At 34.4% G+C, this 22,621-nt stretch overlaps 1 protein-coding gene across 4 annotated transcripts in view; it reads left to right on the forward strand.

Annotated features, from left to right (window-relative positions):
• LOC149085381 (atrial natriuretic peptide-converting enzyme-like) overlaps nucleotides 1–22,621 on the forward strand; it is a 261,184-nt gene that overhangs the window by 218,354 nt on the left and 20,209 nt on the right. For all 4 annotated transcript variants that reach the window (XM_089233369.1, XM_089233370.1, XM_089233372.1 and 1 more), the window contains 5 exons: nucleotides 1,583–1,749; nucleotides 2,320–2,670; nucleotides 16,211–16,318; nucleotides 20,322–20,414; nucleotides 21,896–22,006. In XM_089233369.1, the coding sequence (XP_089089495.1) occupies nucleotides 1,583–1,749; nucleotides 2,320–2,670; nucleotides 16,211–16,318; nucleotides 20,322–20,414; nucleotides 21,896–22,006 (830 nt within the window). The remainder of the gene's footprint in view (nucleotides 1–1,582; nucleotides 1,750–2,319; nucleotides 2,671–16,210; nucleotides 16,319–20,321; nucleotides 20,415–21,895; nucleotides 22,007–22,621) is intronic.

Here is a 22,621-nt window from a genome sequence, read left to right on the forward strand (position 1 = left end):
TCGTATTTTTGACATCAGCTGCGTGTAGCTAATGAAATAAGGCTAGAGATGATTATGAATTTTCCCGTTACTTATCATGTACAAGTACATAAATATATGCTCATAGCCTTTCCTGGGATTATGGGATCTTCAATAGTAGTTTATACGACGTACCTGTGTTGTCCCGAAATGTCTAAAAGTTGTAAAAATGGAATGACCAAGACTTAAAAGTTCTCTAGTTCCACCAATTCTCCAGAATTGAATTAAATCGAGCTCATTTGGACCAACTCGCTCATCTCATGTTCTATCATGTAGGTCTTCCATCACGCACTCCCCTATAGCTATTGAATGAACTGCGCTCTCGATAGCTCTAGATCAATATCAAATCTATAGCTCTAGATCAAAGATTGATCTACTGCTCAACCTTTTGGAGAGTGCGGGCCACTTCCTTGTTTTGAAAACGTATCGTGGGGGGAGTCACTTAATTATCTCTCTGGAAAATTATTTATTTATTTACATCCACAAAAGGATGGTTGCACTTACATTGCGAGGTCGCACATTAAATGTGCCGAGCCCTGCTTAAGTGATCAGTAAATGTGCCGCGGGTTACTTAAATGATCTGGATATGAGCTGGGGACCACTTAAATGATCTGGATATGTGCTGGGGACCACTTAAATGATCTGGATATGTGCTGGGGACCACTTAAATGATCTGGATATGTGCTGGGGACCACTTAATTAAAGTTATAATGTGCTGGGGACCACTTAATTAAAGTGATAATGTGCTGGGGACCACTTAATTAAAGTGATAATGTGCTGTGGACCATTTAAGTGACATAGAACTACACCGCGTATCACTTAAGTGATCTGTGGATGTGGCTCAGTGATTTGTAAAAATTTGCAAATTTACTTAAATTTATTTAATTGAAGTGAAAATATCCCACAGGCCACTTGAGTGATCTGTAAATGTGCTGTGGATCCCTTACGTGTTCTGGAACTGTCCCGTGGAGTCACTTAAGTGATCTGTAAATGTACCACGAACGAGAGCCACTTAAGTGATCTAGGAATATGTAATCGGCCACTTACGTGATCTGGTTATGTGCCGCTTAGTTCCTTTATACACATGTAGGTTTGAGGTCGCGGGCTACATCAGATGACTCCGAGGGCCACATTTTGCCCGCGGGTCATGGGTTGAACGTATATGCTCTGGAAGATGTGTATAGCAGCCTTCCACCATCTTATCGTACCACTTCTAGACAATCTTCCTGTGGTCTAGACCGCACAAATTTATTTTTCTGGATATAAGCTTGTGATCACATTAAGGGTACTTTATTCTGTATCTTACTCATTGTATATTATTTTATACAACGTATCAGAGGAGAATTTAGGGTTTTGACACTCTCCTCCCGTTCTGTTATAATTTTCTTGAGCACCCATTCCCCAAATTTGCCACCTCTTTTGTGAACATGACACCTTGCGAACTTTTAATCCTTCGACCACTTAATCCTTCCTGTAAATACTCCTATATGGTGCGCTCTATGTGCTTTAAGCGATCAAGTTTTACTTTGAGGCCATATTAACTTTTTTATTGGATTTTTCACAGGAAAGAAGATAAGAAGTTGGTGGTTCATTTTAACCTTCATTTATCACCAGAGCAAGCTGGTCTCACAGCAGCAGATCTGTATGTCATCCTCTCTGAGGAAATTATGCGCTCTCGAACCGGTGTATTTGAAAATCTGGATATCGATCACGATTCCCTAAAGATTCAAGGTAAAGTACTACACGGCTCGTGGAATCACCAAAATATTTTTTTGAGTCTGAAGATTATTTACAAGAAGTTTGATACCATATATTTTGAACTTAGTTTGGTTATACCTTTCATCAGAACGTGGGGAAACATAAGATAAAAAAATATTCCAATGATAAAGAAAATAATAGTAAAATATGGTTTGTGTATCGACGTATTTCTTGTATCGCTGAATTGCGACGATATAAAAGAAAGTGAATAAGATAGAAGAGAATATCGCAAGTGGTTTTAAGAATCGTTGGCAGAGAAAATTGTTTTCTTCACTCGCAGTAAAGTATTTTGATGATTTCGAGAAAACTACTTAAACATCAAAACATTATCTAGACAGGCATCCTATTAAAATTTAAAGGGAAAGTTTAATCACTCTTGAACTTTCAAAGTTTACATAAAAATGCACGAAATATGCTATGATGTTTATTAAACCACTTACCTCCTAATCAACTTACAGTATCCAACGTGTCGTTGCTCTTCTCGTGTTTCATCAATCAAGGGTAAATTACGCGTGTTTAATCTGTAAATCTGTACTGTTTCAGAGCGAAAACCATCGACAGATGATGCATTGGATCGCTGGGTTCCAAGGCGACAGTATCCAGGATATTTGGAAGGTTTAACAACTCCTCCGAATCCAGAAGCATCTTTTTTGATCCCTCGACGTTGTACAAACGTAGAGGTTCCGTTTTGCTTGCAACAATCGTATAATAAGACGTCGTACCCAAATATTGCTGGTCATTCGAATTATTCCGAAGTAAAAGAAGATTTGGTCACCTTTCGCCAAGTTATTGATTTCGAATGCTATCCTCTGGCACAAGAATTTATTTGTCAATTGCTACAACCAGAATGCGTAGGAGATGACATCGTCATGCCATGTAAGGAATTCTGCGAAGGTACGTACCGCTTTATTTCATAATCCGTGGTTTTTTATAAAAGGGTAACAACGGTTATAGTTGTACAGTTAAAAGTTTCCAAATACTTTTGGTCGAAAAATATATTTCTAAATGAAGGTATTAGTAATGCTTAAACATTTTTTCCATTCGTATTGACTTCATATTATCAGTCTCATTCCATTTTCTTTTAATAACACAAGCCATTAGAATGTATAAAACAATTAATAAAGACATTTCAATTTCCATTTTCTATAATTTCTCAATTCATGACCACGTTTAGCTGAAAGAAAAAAACCGGATATACTGAAGAAAGATTCCGAAGCACATCAAAATAACGTGTCAAATTCATCAACTCAAAATTAATTTCTAGTAAATTCTGGATCAATCAAGATTTAAACTAATGAAAGAATGTTAAATAACAAGCAGAAAAATTAAGAAAATATGCAAAGAATATCTTTAAAGTATCCGACTACATTTAAAACGTCATTTTGGGGAAAAAAAATTTTTTTTCATTTTTTTACGAAAACCCAATTTTTTGTGGTTCCAAAACAGGCCTTGTTTTGTTCATATGATGCTTAAAACCAAAGTTACGTTCTTTGCGTTTTTACATACCAGTGAATCTCTGAATAAAAACTTTAAACGTGTTTTACGAAGAATAATATTTTTCAAATTTTACTTGAGTTTCAAACATGATTTCTAAAAATCTATTCATTGTATCATTATAAAATTTCAATATGTTATTTTGCCACATAATGTTAAGGGTTATGAAGTCTGCTTCATAGAATCTAAGGTCTATCACGTGTATTTGTTTAATCGCGGTGTTTTATACACGATATGTAACATGAAATTTAAACAAATTCACATATACATCAACAGATTTGGGTGAAACTTATGAGTATCCCATACAAATTCTTTAAATTTTAGTTCATAACCTGTCTTATTACTAGCTGAATGTACAGCGAAAATAACAAAATATATTTGATTCGCAGAATTTTTTACACACACGCAATCGTGTTTCAAATATCACATGAATTTTGCTTAAAATTTGACATAAAAACGACTTTTTCATAAAAAATGACATAGGTAGTCCAAAATTTATAATTGTTTTCACCATTTTGAGACACCTTCTGTCAAAAGATATTATTAAAGTTCGCTCCCCAGCACAATTTTATAGAAAAGTGCTAAGAAAGGTACTAGTCGGATACCTTAAATTAAAATGAAGCTGAGAAAACACACACACACACAACTCACCAATCTCAAAATACTAATTTATCTACAGCAAAAAACATACACAAAAATATTTTAGTACTATAACTTCTTAATTTGAAGGAAAAAAAAAATCTGGACATCCAATTCCTGAAATCTTTTTTCCAAATAACATGCTCATAAAAAGTGCAACTGAGTAAATGAATATAATATATTTCACGATTCCTGAAGGGTTTTTTTTCCCACTCAATTTTATATGTATTTTTTGATTCTAAGCTTTTTTTGTGCCCAACCAGAAAAATGCAAGGCAACATAATCGAAAAACTTAAGGTTCTGAGGACTTCTTTACAAACAGCTATCGAAAATGTTGTAGTTCAAAAAAAAAAACATCGAGTCTTTCGTGAGGTATGGGGAAGTTTTATTTTTTATTTAGGTAAGGTATCTCTGACAAAGATGGATGAAGAAAGTTTCATTCGACGATCAAGGAAAAAGTGTTTCTTTCAATCCTTTAAAACCAGGTGACAATACACTCTTCCCCTCCTGTTTGTTTGAATGGATTCTATAAGAAAAAGCTCTAAGAGAAGAAAAAAAAAAATACCTAGTTCCATATAGAAAAGTCTCGACTCCTTGTGAGAGAGAGCCCTAAAAAAAAAAATTTTCTCTTGCTTTTCTTCTTAACCAAAGCCAAAGAAAAGAAAAACCTTGCTAGAATTGTTTATTGATTGTCAAGAAAGCCCTTGATTTCGTGGTTTTCGTTACTCAAATTTGTACCACAGATAAGATGGTGTTCGGATTTCATCAACTTGATACCGTTTCTCACGGCTCTCAAAAATTTTTCTCGTTGTTCTTTTTATTTTTTTATCGAAAATAGTTTTTTTTTTTTTTTTTTTTTGTAATAGTAAAAAATTGGTGATATTGTGTAACAAAGAATTTTTCAGAGTTTTGTGTAACACAGAGCAGAATTTTTTGTCTTTTTTGATATAACATGGGAAAATATTTTGGATTTCTCGCAAAATTGTGCAGTGAGGTATGTTTAATGTTTATATCACGGGGTGAAGGCCCGAATACTGATAAATCCTAGGATTTACCGGAGCGAACTGGTACAGGCCCTAAATGAAAACGTTTATGAGCATTATTATTATTAATTAATAATTAACAACTTTTTTATATTACGGGGACTCTATCATTCGGAGAATGCGTACTCGTCTAGTTTTATTTCAAATAATAGAAAATTAATTAATGATATTGATTGATAATATACAGTATTAAGGAGTGATAAGTTAGTGATTACACTGCTCAACACTAATTTTGTTCCCAAAGATATTTGAGTGATTTTAGGGTGATTTTGGGGCGCTGATTTCGAATCTGACATTGGTTTTCTTAGATTGGCATTAGTTTTTGAGATAAAGTGAAAATTAAATTTCAATGGTAATACATAAGCAGCATACAAATCACATTGAAACTGAGCGAAAGGTAAATCATTGATTAACGTAATAGCAATACATAAAGATAACTGATGTCTGAAAATGATATAAATGTTATGTGTTGAGAAAGAAAGTAGAAAAGGAAAATAAATATAAAAAATTTAAAGTGAAAATTCCACCCAAAAATTATTGGCTGCAGACTCAAAAACTAGTCAGTTCGGCAAAACCAACACCAGTTTTGAAATCTGCAGCCCCAATTTACCATAAAAACATTAAAATTTCCTTGAGAACATGGAAAAAAAATTTTTGTTGAGCAGTATTATTACTAAAGATTCGTATAAATGCGTGATGGTTGAATCATTAGTTGAACAAAATGGTATTTCACCGATTAGTTTTACTAATTGATTCAATAAAATCCTAAAATAAGAATGTCCACGAGCATTTTTCAGACTTTTACTTAGCTTTGGGAAATTCTAAGTTATACCGGTAAAACCTAGGATTTTCGAGACTTCGAGCTTTTACCGTAACATCTGTATGTTATTTTGTAACACTGAATAATTTTTGCTCAATAAAAACAGTTTTCTCATGGTTATTTAAAGAATAAAATTTAGTGGTCGATGTTTTATTGCACAAAAAAAAACATTATTAGCATTGGTAATTTTAGAGAGAAAGTTCTGGATTATTTCATTTAAATATTTCACGAATAGTTCTGTATTTTGATAGATTTGTATAGATTTCCGAGCGCTGACTTAAGTACGATCTGTGTCATTTGGCATTCTCATATATCATCATATGGGAGATGAAATCATGAAAGGAAGGATCTAATAAGAAATTATGAGCTTAAGTCATTGCTTTGGATACATATATCTTTCCCATGGAAGATGAAGTTTTACGTTCTTAGAGGAGAGCTGAAACTATTTTTTTCTCTATCTCTCTGTCACTTGGCCCCTTAGAACCATTTTACTGTTTTGGACCATTAGTCTTGGAATATCGACAAGAATGAAGAGAAATCGCAGTAATTTAACACGATTTCGTTAAAACTGCTGGGTGAAAGTTTCAGGTCTAAAAAGTAGGGGGAAAAATGCGAAGCTTTCCATTTCTATTAATGAAATGCATCGAAAAGGAATACATCTTGACTTTTAAGTAGTCCGATTTAAATAAATATCTCATTCTATGCTCACCTAGATCTGATTCATTTTTCCTGCGCTGTTGCTCCATATTTTAATGATGACTGAAGACGTTCCATTCACCAAAAAATATATATATACAGGGTGTCTCATGAAGGGTGATCGAAAGGAATAAAAATAAAAATTCTATGGTTGATTCTGAAATTGAAGTAACACATGACAAATTGATCTGTAATAATTTCACTTCTGCAAAAAAAATTTGGGGAAATATACGAATAAAAATTGTGATACCCGACCTCATGTGCAAAAAAAGGTCAATCGATAAGATTTGGGTTTTCCCCTGTTGTATCGGAAAAAACCCACCCAACATTTGAAAGAAAATTCATCGAGATATAGAAGACTTTCATTATTATATAAGACTTCCTTGATTTTCATCATTTTTTGTGAGCTAAAATAACCAAGTTCCAAAAGAAATCGAAAATGGTTTTAAAAAGCGACAAAAATCAAGAATTTCAATCATCGACATCGCGACCAATTTTCATTCAAATCAAACGGGATAAAATTATTTTAATATAATAAGAAAACATGCAAATTACATTAATTGCCTTTTTTTATTGTTGGCACTTTAAAAAAATGTATTTTCATTTACAATTACTATTTCACAGGAGTGAGTCTATCGCAGCTCGGCCAACCCCCCCCCCCTTTTTTCTTTGCTAATATTTCTTCATATTTTACTCTAATTTCAGAATCAACCATTACACATTTTTATCCCTTTCGGACACTTAAAGTGAAACATCCCTATATAAAAGGTGTCTATTGTTATCGTTATCCAATAGCTAATTTCTAAACCGATAAACCTTAGCGGAAACTTCTAATTACAAAAAAATGTTTCAAATGTTATTGCACATCATCTAATAAGCCAGGGGGGACTAACTTCTCTCTGTTCGAGGGCCAAAATAATGGTCAGACGCAGTGTCGCGGACCGCACCAGGTACTTAAGCGGCCCGAACAAATTTCCAGATCACTTGGATCCGCGAAACATTTAGTGGTTCTGCAGGGCACATCAATAAGGGGGGGGGGCATGTTACTTCAAGTGCTCACAAACTATCGAAAGGTTTTTCTCGTTTTTGGTGAACCGAGTAAGGTGCCATTAAAAATATTTCATATTTTCATAAAGGGTGGTAAGTAAGCATTATCCGACCCCCCCCCCACCCTCTTGTCATCAAAAGTCAGCAAATCGGAAACCCCCTCCCCCATCGATGATGACGTAATACTTGAACGGCCAATTGACAATATTTTTACCAATAGACAACAGGGCAGATTTGAGTTTTCATGGAAAAATTTAGTTTAAAAAAATTTTTTGAGGGATATTTTGCTCATCGAGGCATCACGTGACATGGCCTCCAATGACTGCGCAAGAAAATCTGCTACTGCTACTTCTATAACTCTGACAGTAGGTTTCTGAAATCAATCATGTGACCTGAGTATTTAGAGAGATTTTGTGTTTGTGTGATAAAAATACAAATTTTTTTGTGACATATCAGAAATAATTTTTTTCTACATTAACCACAATTTCGTTATTCGAAAAAGTAATGTAAAAAATTTCAGATTTTTTTTATCTTGTCGAGCTCCGCACAATTTCACCTCGTGAGGCCGCATGCGGCCCGTTGGTTGGTCATCCCTTTAATAAGCGAAGAGTAAGTCCAAAAACTTAGAATTTCTCAAAATTTGCGGAATTTAAATTTTATATGGTCCAAGGATCTCTTATATAAGTTATATTAAGTAAAAAGAACTCATATCACATGCACTGACGTGCGAAACAAAAAAATACGATCTTCTTCGACAAAAATTGGCCGAGTGATAAAACATAGATGTTAATTAATGGATAATTAATATAATTAATTGCAGAAAAATCTAAATTTTTTAAAAAGTAGAATCGCATTACCTGAGGGGGATGAGGGATGGAAAAAAGGTTAAACCTTGATGAATCAAAATGATGGTGTGTTAGTATATATATACTAAAAACCTCAAAAAATACAGAACAAATCACTTGAACGACCATTATCAATCGAATTTTTACTATTTAAAATTTATGTACATGATGTTGGGATGACTGTTTAGTTTCTTTTTTCAATCGGAAAATGTCGACATGGGATGGATTCATTAACTTATATGCAGATAACTGGAGTTTGTGTAATTATGAAAGAATTTGCTTCATTTTTTTACATTCTAAAATGGTATTAAGTTATTAGAACGTGATATAGAGGGTGATGATCATATTAGCTATTCTGGGAAGATCAATTCCCTTCGCTGCTCTTGCAATGTATTCTTAACACACCTGAATGGACGCGTCTTTATGAAGGAAATTACGGACAGCAAGTCTCTTTGAAGGATTTAATAAGTCATTTATCTTCGCTCATTGCCGGAGGAAATTTCTCGATGCACACAAAATAACGACACGCGAGCACCACCTGACGCTATAAAATTACGCTTACTATAAATTGCCGCAGATGGAGATCATTGATCGATATACTAAGTTAAGGCAATTAAATTTTGTGATACGAAAAGACAGCTGAATAAGTTGACATGTATTGTTCGGAAGAGATCTTATGTAATTGAATTTTCTGGGTTTCTTCCAATTCGTATCAAGCTTATTCAGCTTCAATATGACGGAATGTGTGGCATTTGTACTAAAAAAAAAAGTTACAGCCTGCAATCTAGTATACGTCAAGAATTAACACGCGCGGCTTTTAATGCTCATTTGATCATTCGTGACGCACCACGGTCACTTTGTGCACAAAAAGGTTAACCGAAAGCCAAAACTTGGCCCCTGCGACTGGTTTCATGGGCATCTCAACAGTTTCATCGGCATGGGCTGGAACCTAAACATTTTTTGGGGCACTCTTGAGCCATAATTTCATAAATTTTTAGGAGAAAAGTTGGCATCCATAAAGGTGTAACATTATTCCAGAATGGCACAGAAAAATAATGAAAAACTGGAACTTGTGAGAATTTGAAATTAATGAAAAAAATAAATATATAGTTTCAGAATTTTTTAATCAAAAACATCTCTAGAGTTAATGAAAAGCATTTCCACGATATATTAATGAAAAACACGCACATTGCCACAATTTCTTTCCAATGATTCGTTTCGGATATCGAGAAAATCATATTTCTCAAACATATTGTGTTCTTTACGAATATACAATAAGCATTTTTAAATTCAAAATAAAATTATGGATGGCTAGTTGATCACGTTGTTGATTTTGGGTCACGGCTAAAAAAATATTAAGAACCCCTGTAAGATAATAGTAAAATAATAAAGTCTTTACTGTAACAAAATCTTACGAACCAACGTGTCCTTAATAATTAATTGGCGGTTTTTAATCAGTTAATTTTTTGACGGTTTTAATCAGTTAATTAATTGACGGTTTTAATCAGTTAATTAATTGACGGTTTTAATCAGTTAATTAATTGATGGTTTTAATTAGTTAATTAATTGACGGTTTTAATCAGTTAATTAACGTGATGTCGTTAATAATCATGTAAATAGTTTGAAATAATATAGCTATTAATTTTTTAGTCATTATTTGTTGCCATTATTTGTTGTACTGGGCCGTGGTCTCACAAAGGTTGAGAACCACTGCTCTAATGTTATGAAGCTACCAATCTTAGTCTATGTGAATTTAAAATGAAATAAAAGTAACACTTTTTATGTTCAGATGAAAATATACAAATTGCTATAGAGACTTCATTATATTAAATTCAAACTGCAGATTCCTTAATTTTTTGGTGCTCTATCCTTTTTTTGAAACTGCTCATTTTATGAATTTGAAATAAATGTTGAAAACGTTTTTCAATTTTATTTTCTTCATTTTTTTTTTTCAAATTGTATCTGTTTTCAGAAAATAGAGTATAAACCAGGTTGTTTGTTTGAAAACAAAAACTCATATTTGTTTCATGAGCTTCTATTCATTATAAAATCTTGTTATATGTATATTATATGATGTACAGATATCTCGTTATATCTAGAGCCCCCACGCTGAAAGTAAGTAACAGAAAATGTAAATTATGTTCTAAAACACTAGAATTGGGGCAGACTAGATGGTGGAAAAACAAGCAAGCTTTCTACAGCATCGTAGTAAGTATTTTTATAATCAGAATGCATAAACGACATTTGAAGTGCGTTGAGTTTCATCCAATTTCCGCTAAAAGCATTATGAAAATCCGAACAGGAAACAATTTCCACACACACACATCTATATTACGGAATTTTTTTTTATATTTTACATACTCATATTTTACTTTACCTTTTCTTCACTAACGTAGCTCGTGTCCTCAACGTTGTTTTTATACTTAGAGGACTTCGTTTTTCGTGTTATGAGTACCATGTACGCTTATTATCGGAAGAAGACCATCCGTATGGTGGCTCTAGCATATGCTCAAACTCAGAAAAGCATAGTGTGAACTTTTGAATACAACTTGAATAGCGTTTGTTTAAATGAATGCAAAAATAGGTGTTCCAGAACTCCACCGTCAAAGAGGAGTGATAGTACATTTTAAGACAAACAATTTTCGAAAAAGAATCAAGAGTCGCAATTCACTTATTCAGAGGATACGTACATCACCCTTAATCAGAAATCACCAAAATATGGCAACCTTGCTTACATCATCAGCAGCGACAGAGAAATTTCATATACCGTGTGAGAGGAAAAAATATTTCTTCCTTCCTGTCACAGGCAATTACGAAGGGGAAAAAAATATCATCCTATTTACTATCGAATGGTATTATTTGTCAGGGGGATATTTTTTCCCTTTCTTTCCCAATGTTACTTCAGGACTTTTTCAGTGCCAGTGGCTTAAATTGTGCCTGAGTGGCGCAGTGGTAAAGATGCTCGTCTTCCAATATGAAGGTTACCATCAAGGTCCATGGGTTCGAATCCGGGCATATAACATCCCAACCAAGTTCTTTACCTACCTACCGAGCTTAGGGCGACCACCGATGGATGGAGCCTTCATTTCCCACCCAACTCCACTGGTTAGAAATTACCGTATGGCGATATATGACCGGAGTTGGTGTGCGGAGTAGTATTGGCTTAAATTGTATGTTGACATACGCTAAAAACGAAAGTCATTTGCGATCCCTTTCAAAAATTGTTCCCTTCGACGTTAACTATCACCCCTTTAATTTTGGCGGTTGAGTTCTGAGACCCTTTGTACAAATGATCAAGACCTCTAGAGCATGAATAATACAGCATTTTTGAGTGCTTCGGTGAACACTGCAGTGCTCGTGAGCAACATGTTGAAGACTTCTGTAGGCATAAGTTTAACCTAAGCTTTAAAAGAAATATTTTTTTAAAGTCATAAATTTTAATCTTAATTTAGCGTAAAAAAACTCCACGTTTCTATTGTAATGTAAATTTCACAGGAAAACAAGAACCTCCGAAAGTTTATATTGCCCTTTTTTTAGAAAGCACTATTCAAAACACTACATTCACAATCCATGGATCTCTCATAACGCATCACAGCATTTTGTAAACCAGTTTGTCACTATGTGAAGTGTTTTGCATGCGATTTTATGACACCTCAATGTATAAATCAATTAATGGAGATACTTCAGATAACTCGAAACTCGGTTATTCAAGGTTCTACTGCATTTCATCTTTCACTGCTACGATATACTACATAGAGACTACACAAGGTGATCGTAAATTCATGGGACTAACTTTGAGTGGATATAAGATTCTTAAACAAGCATTTCTGGTCATAGAATGTGCGGTCGAATCGCAATAGAGAAGGCGGTGGAGGGAGGGGGGTTTAGAGAGTGCACAACAACACTTCCCCGAAAGCAAATATATTTTTCTGACAGATTTGCTGCAATAAGTGCAATCAACCATTCGAGGGTGCATGGTATTGTAATGTGGTAGGCCTTCTTATATGGTGCAACCTGGGTAAAGAAAATTCTACCACAAATCATTATTTTTCGTAGCATAACCTTGATGGTCCTTGCACTAATAAAAAAGAAACTCCAATCCAATCCGAAGATGCATATACACCCTCGAATGATTGATAGCACATATCGCAGCAAATCCTTCAAAAAAATATATTTGTTTCTGGTGAAGTGCTGTTGCGCACTAAAATCGCCGCCTACCGCCTTTGCTATTTGCGATTCGACCACACATTCTATGATAAAAAATGCTTGATTAGGTGTCTTACATCACCTCTTATAGTTTGTCCCATGAATTCAGAATCACCCTGTATTGTAGTAGTCTCTAGAGAGGAAAGAAAAATCATAAAATGTTAAGTTTCTGCTTACATAACAAAAAAAAATCCTATCTCTATTTATAACCATTTTTCTGACATCACGGTCTAAGCGGAAGCTGTAAAAGAAAAAAAAAGAAACGATATATATTTACTTGACAAACAAATTGTAATTTTTTTTTTTTTTTGCCTCTATCTATCACTCACGAGAAGATCGATCGCTAAAGAATCACAGCCATTGATCGCTGTCGTTGTAACAGGACAACAAAGGAACAACAAAAAGAAAAGCCAGAGTGATTGATTTAAATAGATGTGCTACAAATTTTACTTTAAAGTCGGTAAAGACAGGAAAGTTGATGCATAGGAAAATTAAAGTTCCATCGTTCTTAGTTTTCAGGATGTGATAAAAAAAGCAAGTTAGTACGAAACTGTTTTCATCAGGAGCATCAACACCACCTGTGAAAGACAGCAAGTTACTATTCAACTAGAAAGCTTTGAAAAGGACTCAAATTTTTTTTTTTTTCTATTCTAATACATGGAAACAAAGAATAACATCGTCGTGATCTCGGCTAAGAAAAAAGGAAAGCTCGTCGCTTCGTCAGACTTATTAGTTACTCTTATTAGAGCTGAGTGACTGAGATGTAAGCTTTATTTGGGAAGTTTACAAGCTCCTAATTGTATTTTCCCCATCTTTCAGACTCATTAGAACTGTTGACTTGCTTCATATAGACGCTCTTATTTCCACACAATTAACGCTTTTCAGCAGAAAACATCTCATTTAATACATAGAAAAATATTCTAATTTCTGTCCTTCAAATATACTACTTTATAATTCCTCTATGGCCCCACGTACATTTGAATAAACAGGGTGTCACATGTAAATCCTATACACTGTGTCATAAAATAAAATATCTAAATATTTATTCGGTCTCTTTGTTCTCTAATTTCCAATTAAAAAGTTGTTGCTCTTACTCTCCTGTGACGCCAACAAAATAATTCCATGTTTCTAAGTGCAATATTTGGAGAGATATTTGACAATATAAAAACATCATAAATAAGGGAAAGTAGCATTATCAGTTTGTTCATGCTGTTCTTTCCCAACTTTTCTCCAATTTTTGAATTAAAATTTCTCAGCGAATATTGCACTTAGAAACATGGAATTTTTTGTTGGCCACTGGAGATACAAGGCAACAACTTTTTAATTGGGTTTGAGGACAGGGAGATCATATAAAAATTTCGAATTTTTATTTTATATCATACTATATTTTTACTCTCGGAACTGGTACAGAGTGATTTGTGAACACATTCGGAGCATTTTTTAAATTAGAGCCATAACCCTATGATGAACGGTTGATGAGATAAAGGTCATATTGTGACTTAAATGACACCCTGTATATATGGAAAATACATGGTCAAAAAAAATCATTTTATATCTATTTTTTTCTTAATTTTTTTTTCTTTGATATTTTAGAAAATACATTTTTTAGTGTCATTTCAGTTGAAAATACGGCTATATGAGTGCAATACTTTTTTACCTAGAAGGAGTTGATTCCTTGTTGGTGTCTTTCTTAAGAGCTGCTGAAATTTTACGTGTTCAGAGATTTATAAAATCGCGCAAAATTTAGGGGATTGAAAATAAAATTCCAAGGTAAAAACTATTCAACTTTGCTACCCAAGATTTTATGTTTATAAATGAAATTAAAATCAAAAGACAAACTGTATATTTTGGAATTAATTAACTATTTCAGCTAATTAAAAAAATCCACTCTAATTAACTGAATAATTAACCACTCTAATTAACTGCTGTGCTGATGATTCAGTTAAAAATGTGCGGAACAGCACCCACATATTTGCATCCGCATTTTCCGAAAAAAAATATTCAATAAGTTTTTATGGGGGGGGGGTGAAAATTCATGATTTCTTTTCCCAGTCTTGAGCACCGTTTGTGCCCATATCAGAAGAGCAGCACAAACGGTGCTCACGACTGGAAAAATGAATCGTGAGCACTGCTTGTGTCCTTATCAGAAGAGCAGTATCCATATGGCAACTCTATAGAGTATATATATGCTCAAACTCAAAAAACCATAGCGTGAATTCTTGAATACAAATTTATAATAGGGTATACTGATCAAGATTTGAGAGAATGACATATTGGGTCACAAACAATTATTCCCGGTTGCTTAAGTAAGCACTGGCGTACTCGCGAGCGACATGTTGAAGATGCCTGTTTTAATCATTCATAACACGTGAAAAAATATTAAATAAGGTTCATATTTTTTTTCAATTGATGTCTTCAGACTTTTTCCACCTGTTGAGTTCCATACAGAAAATTTTAAAATACGAAAGGGTAGGAAATCCTAATCATTCTAGACCAGTGTTTCCCAAAGTGGGCACTATCACCCCCTGGTGAACAATGGAATAGTCCGGGGGTGATTAAAGCTACGGGTATAACATAGGATCCTATAGGTTTGCTTGAGTTGGAGGGTGATGAGAGAAAAAAAAATTCTGATGGTGTGTGGTGGCGATGGAGCAACATGTTTGTGAAACAATGGTCAGCGATTCCCAATGTGGACGTTAACTCCCCCTGGGGGGCGGTAGAATGTTCCAGGAGGGCGGTAGAGGCTACGGTTATAACATAGGATCCTATGGGTTAGATTGCGTTGGGGGGCGATGGGAGAAAAAAATTTCTGAAGAAGGGGGCGATGGGACAAAAAAGGTTGGGAAACTATGGTCTAGACCAGCGGTTCTCAACCTTTTCTGACTCGCGGAGCCTTTTTGGGTGTGTAATTTCTACGGTGCTAGACGTAATTTTTATTCATTCATCGAAGTTACTGATTTATTTTCATTATTTGAAAATATTAATTATTTTTTCAAATTTTTTTTTCCTCGAGTGATCGCGACGCTCCTGGGGAGTGCACACGGCGGAGCATCGGTTGAGAACTGCTGGTCTAGACCAACGGTTTCCAACCAGTAGTACGCGTATTCCTAAGGGTACGTAATAGACCTTTTAGGTGTACACACAAAATAATCAGTAGGGGTAGAAGAAATGAGTAAAATGATGGAAAAGGTGTAAAAAAAAATTAATTATGGCACAATGTACCGGGGATACGAAAGGTTCGTACGCATGGTTAGGTTTAAATGGGTCTTCGTCGTGTTTTTGGGAATATACACAAGCTTCCTACATATTTCAATGGGTACGCAAGTCTAAGGATGTAAGCGATATCATCTCAATCATCTTGTTCATGTTCTCAATCATTTTCATAGGGAAAGCAAACCCTCTACAAATTTTAAGGGGTATGCATACTTAGTACATATTTAAAAAGTCACTGAATTATTTCTAGGGATACGCAAGCCTTCTACGCATTTGAGTGGGTACGTACTTGAAGCATGAAAGGTTGAGAGTCTAGTCTTTTCTAGACTATTCACGTTGATTATTCATATTATTCAAATTATTTCGTTTTCCATGAACTTAACTAACTATACATCCCTATCATAATATTTTTTCTTTCATTTTTAATCTAGATTTTTGGAAAGCTTGCAAGAAACTATTGCCTAAAAAAGTTGCAGAAAAAATTGATTGCTCTAAGTTTCCTAAATTCACGGGAAGAAAGGAATGTCATCAAAAACCGGGTGAGTAAAAATACCTCCTGTGTCGTACTTATTAAAATGTTTCAATTATTTTTTGATTCACGTCTTTTATTTCCATCATGGTGAATTCATATGTGAAAATTCTTCAAAATAATAATTACCCTTCTCATTTGCGAGTGTTTAAGGTTTCTTTACCCTTTCCATAAGATCAATGATGGAATGTTGATTAATATTGAGACTTCCATTGAAAAATCGGAGATTACGTTATGATTCAAATCTTATTACTTAATAACTTTCATGTTTAATTATAATAACCTTCGTATTTTTATTGTAATGGCCTTCAATATTTAAAGCTTCTACAGTATGAACCTAGTATTCTCAAAGACTACTAAAACGTTTTTTGTGGAATGAGACCGTAATTGAGATTCGTCGTGATAAAATGTGACTCGGAAATTTAGATAGGGAGCAATATTTTATGTAAATTGCAAAAAAAATTAAACAATTTATTTTTAAAATTTTTGTTCCGTTCTATAGTTTTTCTTTTTAACGAAGTCCTTTGATATCGAATATAGGAAGAATCAAATTTTATATCTAACAAAAGTAACAGTGATGCTCCTTCCTTTTACAAGATTTAAAATTAATTTACATATCTATCAAAGAAATACGAACAAAACTGTTACTCATCATTTTACTTTTAAATTTTGGTTCCGTATTGAATTCTATATTTTTCATCCAATGATTCTTCATATCATGTCATGGCCACCAAACAGTGATTAACCCTTTTAGGGGCGGTGGTTGCACTGTTAACCCACCTGTCCAAAGAAATTTCCCTCAGCCGGGCGGTGGTTTAGGGGTGGTTGATTTGGAAAAATATGTTTTCTGACATTCAATGAAGCTGTTAGATGGCAACGCAATAGTTTTTTTTTTATTGACTTATACAACTTGTGTGTGAACAGACTTGAGCTACAGGAAGATGAAAATTTTTTATTTTTCTTATTTCATCTCAAAAATATTGATCAATAACTGGGGTTAAACTTATAAATATTTTAGTTATATATTCTCTTATTTTCTAAAAATCATAAAGCCAAGAAAAACTTTTTATTGGTGCTTTATATATATTTTTTTAAGTTTTCTGGTGGTTTCATGGGTAAACCACTGCCCACTTAGAGCTATGAAGTATGAAATTTTCTTGTTGTTAAGGTGTAATATGATATGCTTGTGAGTGGGGAGACAGAATTATGTATTTATGGGGAAGGCTGATGCTCTCGCCCTTTTCTGAAGAAAAAAGGCTAACATCGACGTACCAGTTTTTTTGTATACATCACAAAAACATGGATCTTTTGAAGTACCAAAGTGAAGCCCCACCGAACAATTTTACTACTATGTGCTCTACTTGTAAAGTATTACTGTGTTCTTATCAGAAGAGTGTTACCGTTTTTCAGAAATTTCATGATTTGTAAAGGTAAGATAGAGGAAATTAATGATATGAATGAATTTTGTAATATAAATACTTATTGAATAATTCTAAATAACTTTCTATATTTTAGGATTTTGTTTGCTTCGCACATTTTTTTTTAATGTTCAGTGTTGCTTGAAACAAAACCGTACGAAATAGAATCAGAATAAAAGAGTACTAGATTTGTCGTTATATTTTTAAATTAAAAGATTTTGAAAATTATTATTTTTTATTATTTGCCAATGAAATTATATATAATTATCACTATATTTATCCTTTTGATGTAAAACTAACATCTTGAAAATTCACCAATATCATGTGATACAGGAGTGGTGCTTATGCCGCTAAACCACCATCTGACTACCCGCTCAGGGACGCGAAAAAAAAAAATTCCCACCATATTTCACATTCATAAGGGCCTGACAGACATTGCATTTATCAAGAAATTTCATTAAATATAGTTGAAAATAAAAAGCGCTCCTCAAAGGGGCGGGTACTTTAAAAGTACGGGTCTCATTCTCCGTCTGATAGGTTTAAATCCTACATCATAGGTGGAAATACAGGAAGGGGAAGACGGTCGCCCCCCCCCCACCGTTTCCCAGAAATGTGTATTATTAGCATATGTGGAAGGGTGAGAGAAAAATCCATTCGCCCCCCGTTCACAAATGTTCCGCACCCCCCCCCCCCGGAAGAGCCTGTATCCGCTTGTCTTTGACGGGGGGGGGCGTATTTTCATAGCCTCTCGAAATTGGCTCTAAGCTGCAAGTTTTAATCATGTATGCAAAAATAAATAACCGTTATCAATGGTGCCACAGTATGATCTGATGGCTAATTAGACATTTTCTAGTTATCTAATCAGATACCTTTTGCTCCCCATGCCTAATTTCTGTGCTTACTTGTGAAAAATAGCACAAATTTTGTGACCAAATACAGTTTTTTTTTTCAAATACCTTTTCCTGGATTATCTGCGTGTTCTGGAAATACAGTAAAACCTCTCATTTGCAAACACCGGCGGGTCAAAAAAATTCGTCCGTAGTAGAGGGATACCGTTAATCAGGGGCTTGATGTGCATATGCATAAATTTTTTATGCCAACGGCAATTATTATTTGGCCGTAAAAGAGGGGTGACCTCATATGAGGGGTGTCTGTTAAGAGGGGTTTCGCTATAGCGTCATAGAATTTAATCTCACTTGCTTTATAAACATTTCTCTTGGGTTCTTATACGTACCATGTTATTTTTATTTTCATACAATACTGATCATGACGGCTTTTTTCTCAGCCAAAAATATCCAGGAAACATATTTTCTAGATATTATGCTGAGGTAAACTCGGATAGAAAATTCATCTCATCTCCATCGGTACTCGAACCCAGGCCCTCTTGCATACCACTATTAATGCCTCTACTTCAGCGCCTCAAGCCACAGTGCGTGAAATGGAAGGCAGGGTCGTGTCTCCAGTGGCAACACCATCTATAGCAGGCCTCCGCCGGAAACTCATGCGTCACTGAAGAAGGTCGTCTCACCTGTAGCCATCCGATATACTGCAAAAAAGGCTAAAGATGGCACATGCGTCGACCAGAGTTGTGCTCTATTTGAATAAAAGAACTCGCGCGGAAGCCTTTTGCTATAGATGGTGTCGCCAGTGGTATAGATGGTAGCATGCTTGCCCGGTGTGTAAGAGGCCCTAGGTTCGAGTCCGGGAGGAGATGAGATATGTGACTTTTCTTTCCGAATTCACCTCAGCATAATATCCGGAAAATATCTGTTTCCCCAATACTGTGATCATGTTGAAAAATTTTATTGCACGCGTTTCACGTTTAAGAATTCAGAATAATTATCGGTCGGATTTCTCATCACGAAATGTTCATGGCTGCACGCATTGTCATCGATTCCTCAAGAGAAATTCATTAAAGCTCTCTTTGCCTGTCTTTTAGTAAAAGATTTTCGGATACATTTTATACTGGATCAGCCAGCCTATCTGGAAAAATCTCTGTCTTTGAGCCTCTACTTCCATCTTCTTCCTACTAACTACCACGTTGCGAGTTTTCGGTAACGAAAATCAATGTGACTCTAACTTCCTCGCAAACACCCAATTTTTCATGAAGCAGGTAATTAGGCTTTTTTAAGATATTTTATCAGTTAAATTTTTTCTTCTTTTTCTTTCTCTCTCTCTCTCTATCGTGAATTTTGATGCTCACGTTGTTTCCGTGAGATTCACGGCGAAGGAAAACAAATTGCTCTTAGATAGCTGTTCAAACTTTGCTACATACCTTAAGAAGGAGGGAGAGATTAATTAAAATTTGGGGAAAATAAAACAATTACTAAAATTTCCAAAAAAAATTATATAAAACACGCATGAGTACCATTTTTATACCAATTTGTTTGTCATCATAAATTGTTTTGCACGATCGCCTCCATAACTCACATAATTTAACTTCAACATCATTTTTTAAGATAGAAATAGATTATTGAATCTAAAACTCAAAAAAGCATGGTTGCTTACTATACTTATTATTATTGTTTTGTTTTTTTAATAAATTTCAGTAGAAAAGAAATCGAGTTTTACATTATATTAATTTCTGATTTTCAGGTTGTGCCAGTGAGCTCCGTGTGAGAGGAATGTCTGATAGGCTATGTGATGGAGTCGTGGACTGCAGAGATTCTTCAGATGAAACTAATTGTGGTGAGAATTTGAGTTCAATACAAACTTTCCATAACGGACACTTTTCTGATCACCGGACCTGTGAAATAGGGCTTTTAATGTGTTTCATTCCCCGTTAGCGGACAGTAAAGTCAGGCATACGAATTTTTTTTCCTCACTCCAATTTATCAATTTTTGGTCATAAACCGAGAATTTAATACATTCAACTGCGATTATGTTTAATTCAAAGCTCGTATTGGTAAATATGATGAATCATCAATTAATTGCCTAAACATGGCTATGATCCAGAATGGTGAATTCGAATGGTAACGTTTGGTTTTCGAGGATGATATCACTCTCCGCTATCCATACGAAGGTTTTTAACAGCAGGCCGATGAGAAGAGGAATTGGACGGCTTTTATATAAAAGGAACCAAGCGCCATTAAATATATATATATATATATATATATCTCAAAACTGAGAAAATGCTATTTAAAGTTATCTTCGATTCAGTTATCTCTTCAGTTTGGCAGTTGATTCAAGTGCACACAGACGGCATCACACAGCCTATATGTCACTTATCTCTATTTAAATAAAAAATCCCACCTCTTTCAATAGTTCAGATTTCGGTATATCTCAAAAAAATTTTAAAATGGCGCTTGGTTTCTTTTATATAAAAGCCGTCCAATTTAGGAAGGAGAGAAAATTCAACTGCCCTTTTTCTTCTCTTGCCGAAGACATATATTCTTTGCCTTTGTAGTCTAGTGCGCTCAACGGTAAGTGAGAGGACGTGGATTCGATTCCCCGCAAAGGTAGTTGAATTTTTTCTGTTTCCTAAATTCATCTTCGCATCGTCCAGTTAAAAACCAGTTAAAAACCAGTTAAAAACCTTCGAATGTTGGTTTTGTTTGTTGATACTTGTGAAGAAAGCCAACATTATAAGAATGATAATGTTGCTATATGAATTTTTTTATCTCCTTCACACTTATTTTGATGTAATTTAATTTTTATTGCGAAATATGTGTAGTGCACGCATCATGTACAAGTAAAAATAATTCATTGGTTTAATGAAGAGAAGAAAGGTTATAAATTTTTTTCCATATCCATCAGACTTTCCAACTTTATTTGGGAATTATGCATAATCGCCGGTAAAATTAGTAAATGTAGTGAAATTTAATCAAACTTTCTTTAACAAAACGATTGGTGATTATGCATAAGCAATGGTCTATCACTTTTATACTGTAACATATACATTTGTAGGAACCCCAACTGCGACCGAAGCCAAACGACATATAAATGTGAAAGTCGTGAAAACGAGGTTCTACTGTATATATTACCTCCCCATTAGCGGAAACTCTCCGTTAGCGGACAAAATTTTTGGTCACATGTGTGTGTCCGTTATAGAGAGGTTCTATAGTATCTTCCTTATTGAAACGTCTGATGAGAGAAAAACCATAAAAAAAACTGTTCAATTGATTTGTTCGCTTCTTTAGTATATGTTCTTGGTATATCTTTCTTTCCAGACTATTGTCGACCTGGACAGTTCTTGTGTGGAGATCGACAGTGTATTGATATGGAACGAAGATGTGATGAAAGAGAAGACTGTGTCAATGGTGTTGATGAAAGAAACTGTCGTCAGTATCTTTAGAAACTTTACATCTTTTATTTATTTATTTATTTTTGCTTCTGTATATGCGATCTTTTAATACAGGATGAATAATAAAAAAGCGGTTAGATGGTAAACTCTGTTAGTTACGTTTTTATCAGGAGAATCAATAAATTATGAACCATTCTGAATTTCAAAGATTAGTCCCAAATTTCGCCGTTGATGCTGCACCCTCAAAGTAAAATAATTATTTAATTAATTTGCAATGTTTTTTAATATACGGTATCTACCATTTTCAGCAACCATACGACGTAGTCTCATAAAAAATTCACGTATAACTGAATACCTGAGACCATGTCTTCACCTGAATGGCTATACCCGCGTTACAGATGTAATGTTTCAGTTCCGTACTAGTTTTGTGGGTTTTGATGGTAGACATGATCTTCCAAATGACCCCCACAGAAAGTAAACGAACTGAAGCAAAATGTAGTACAGTATCTGTACAAGTACGGGAGATCACTATCACAGCCATCAGAAAATATTTTTAATGTTTTTTTCTAATTCGACACTGTGCAAAATACCGTCTTCCTAATAAAAATTCAGTAAACAGTGCATTTCTAATTAACCGGTTTGTTTTTTTGTT

Source organism: Pholcus phalangioides, unplaced genomic scaffold (genome assembly GCF_987345545.1).
Source record: "Pholcus phalangioides strain wild (caught in Gottingen) unplaced genomic scaffold, Ppha-v1.0 ptg000007l_1, whole genome shotgun sequence".
NCBI lineage: Eukaryota > Metazoa > Arthropoda > Arachnida > Araneae > Pholcidae > Pholcus > Pholcus phalangioides.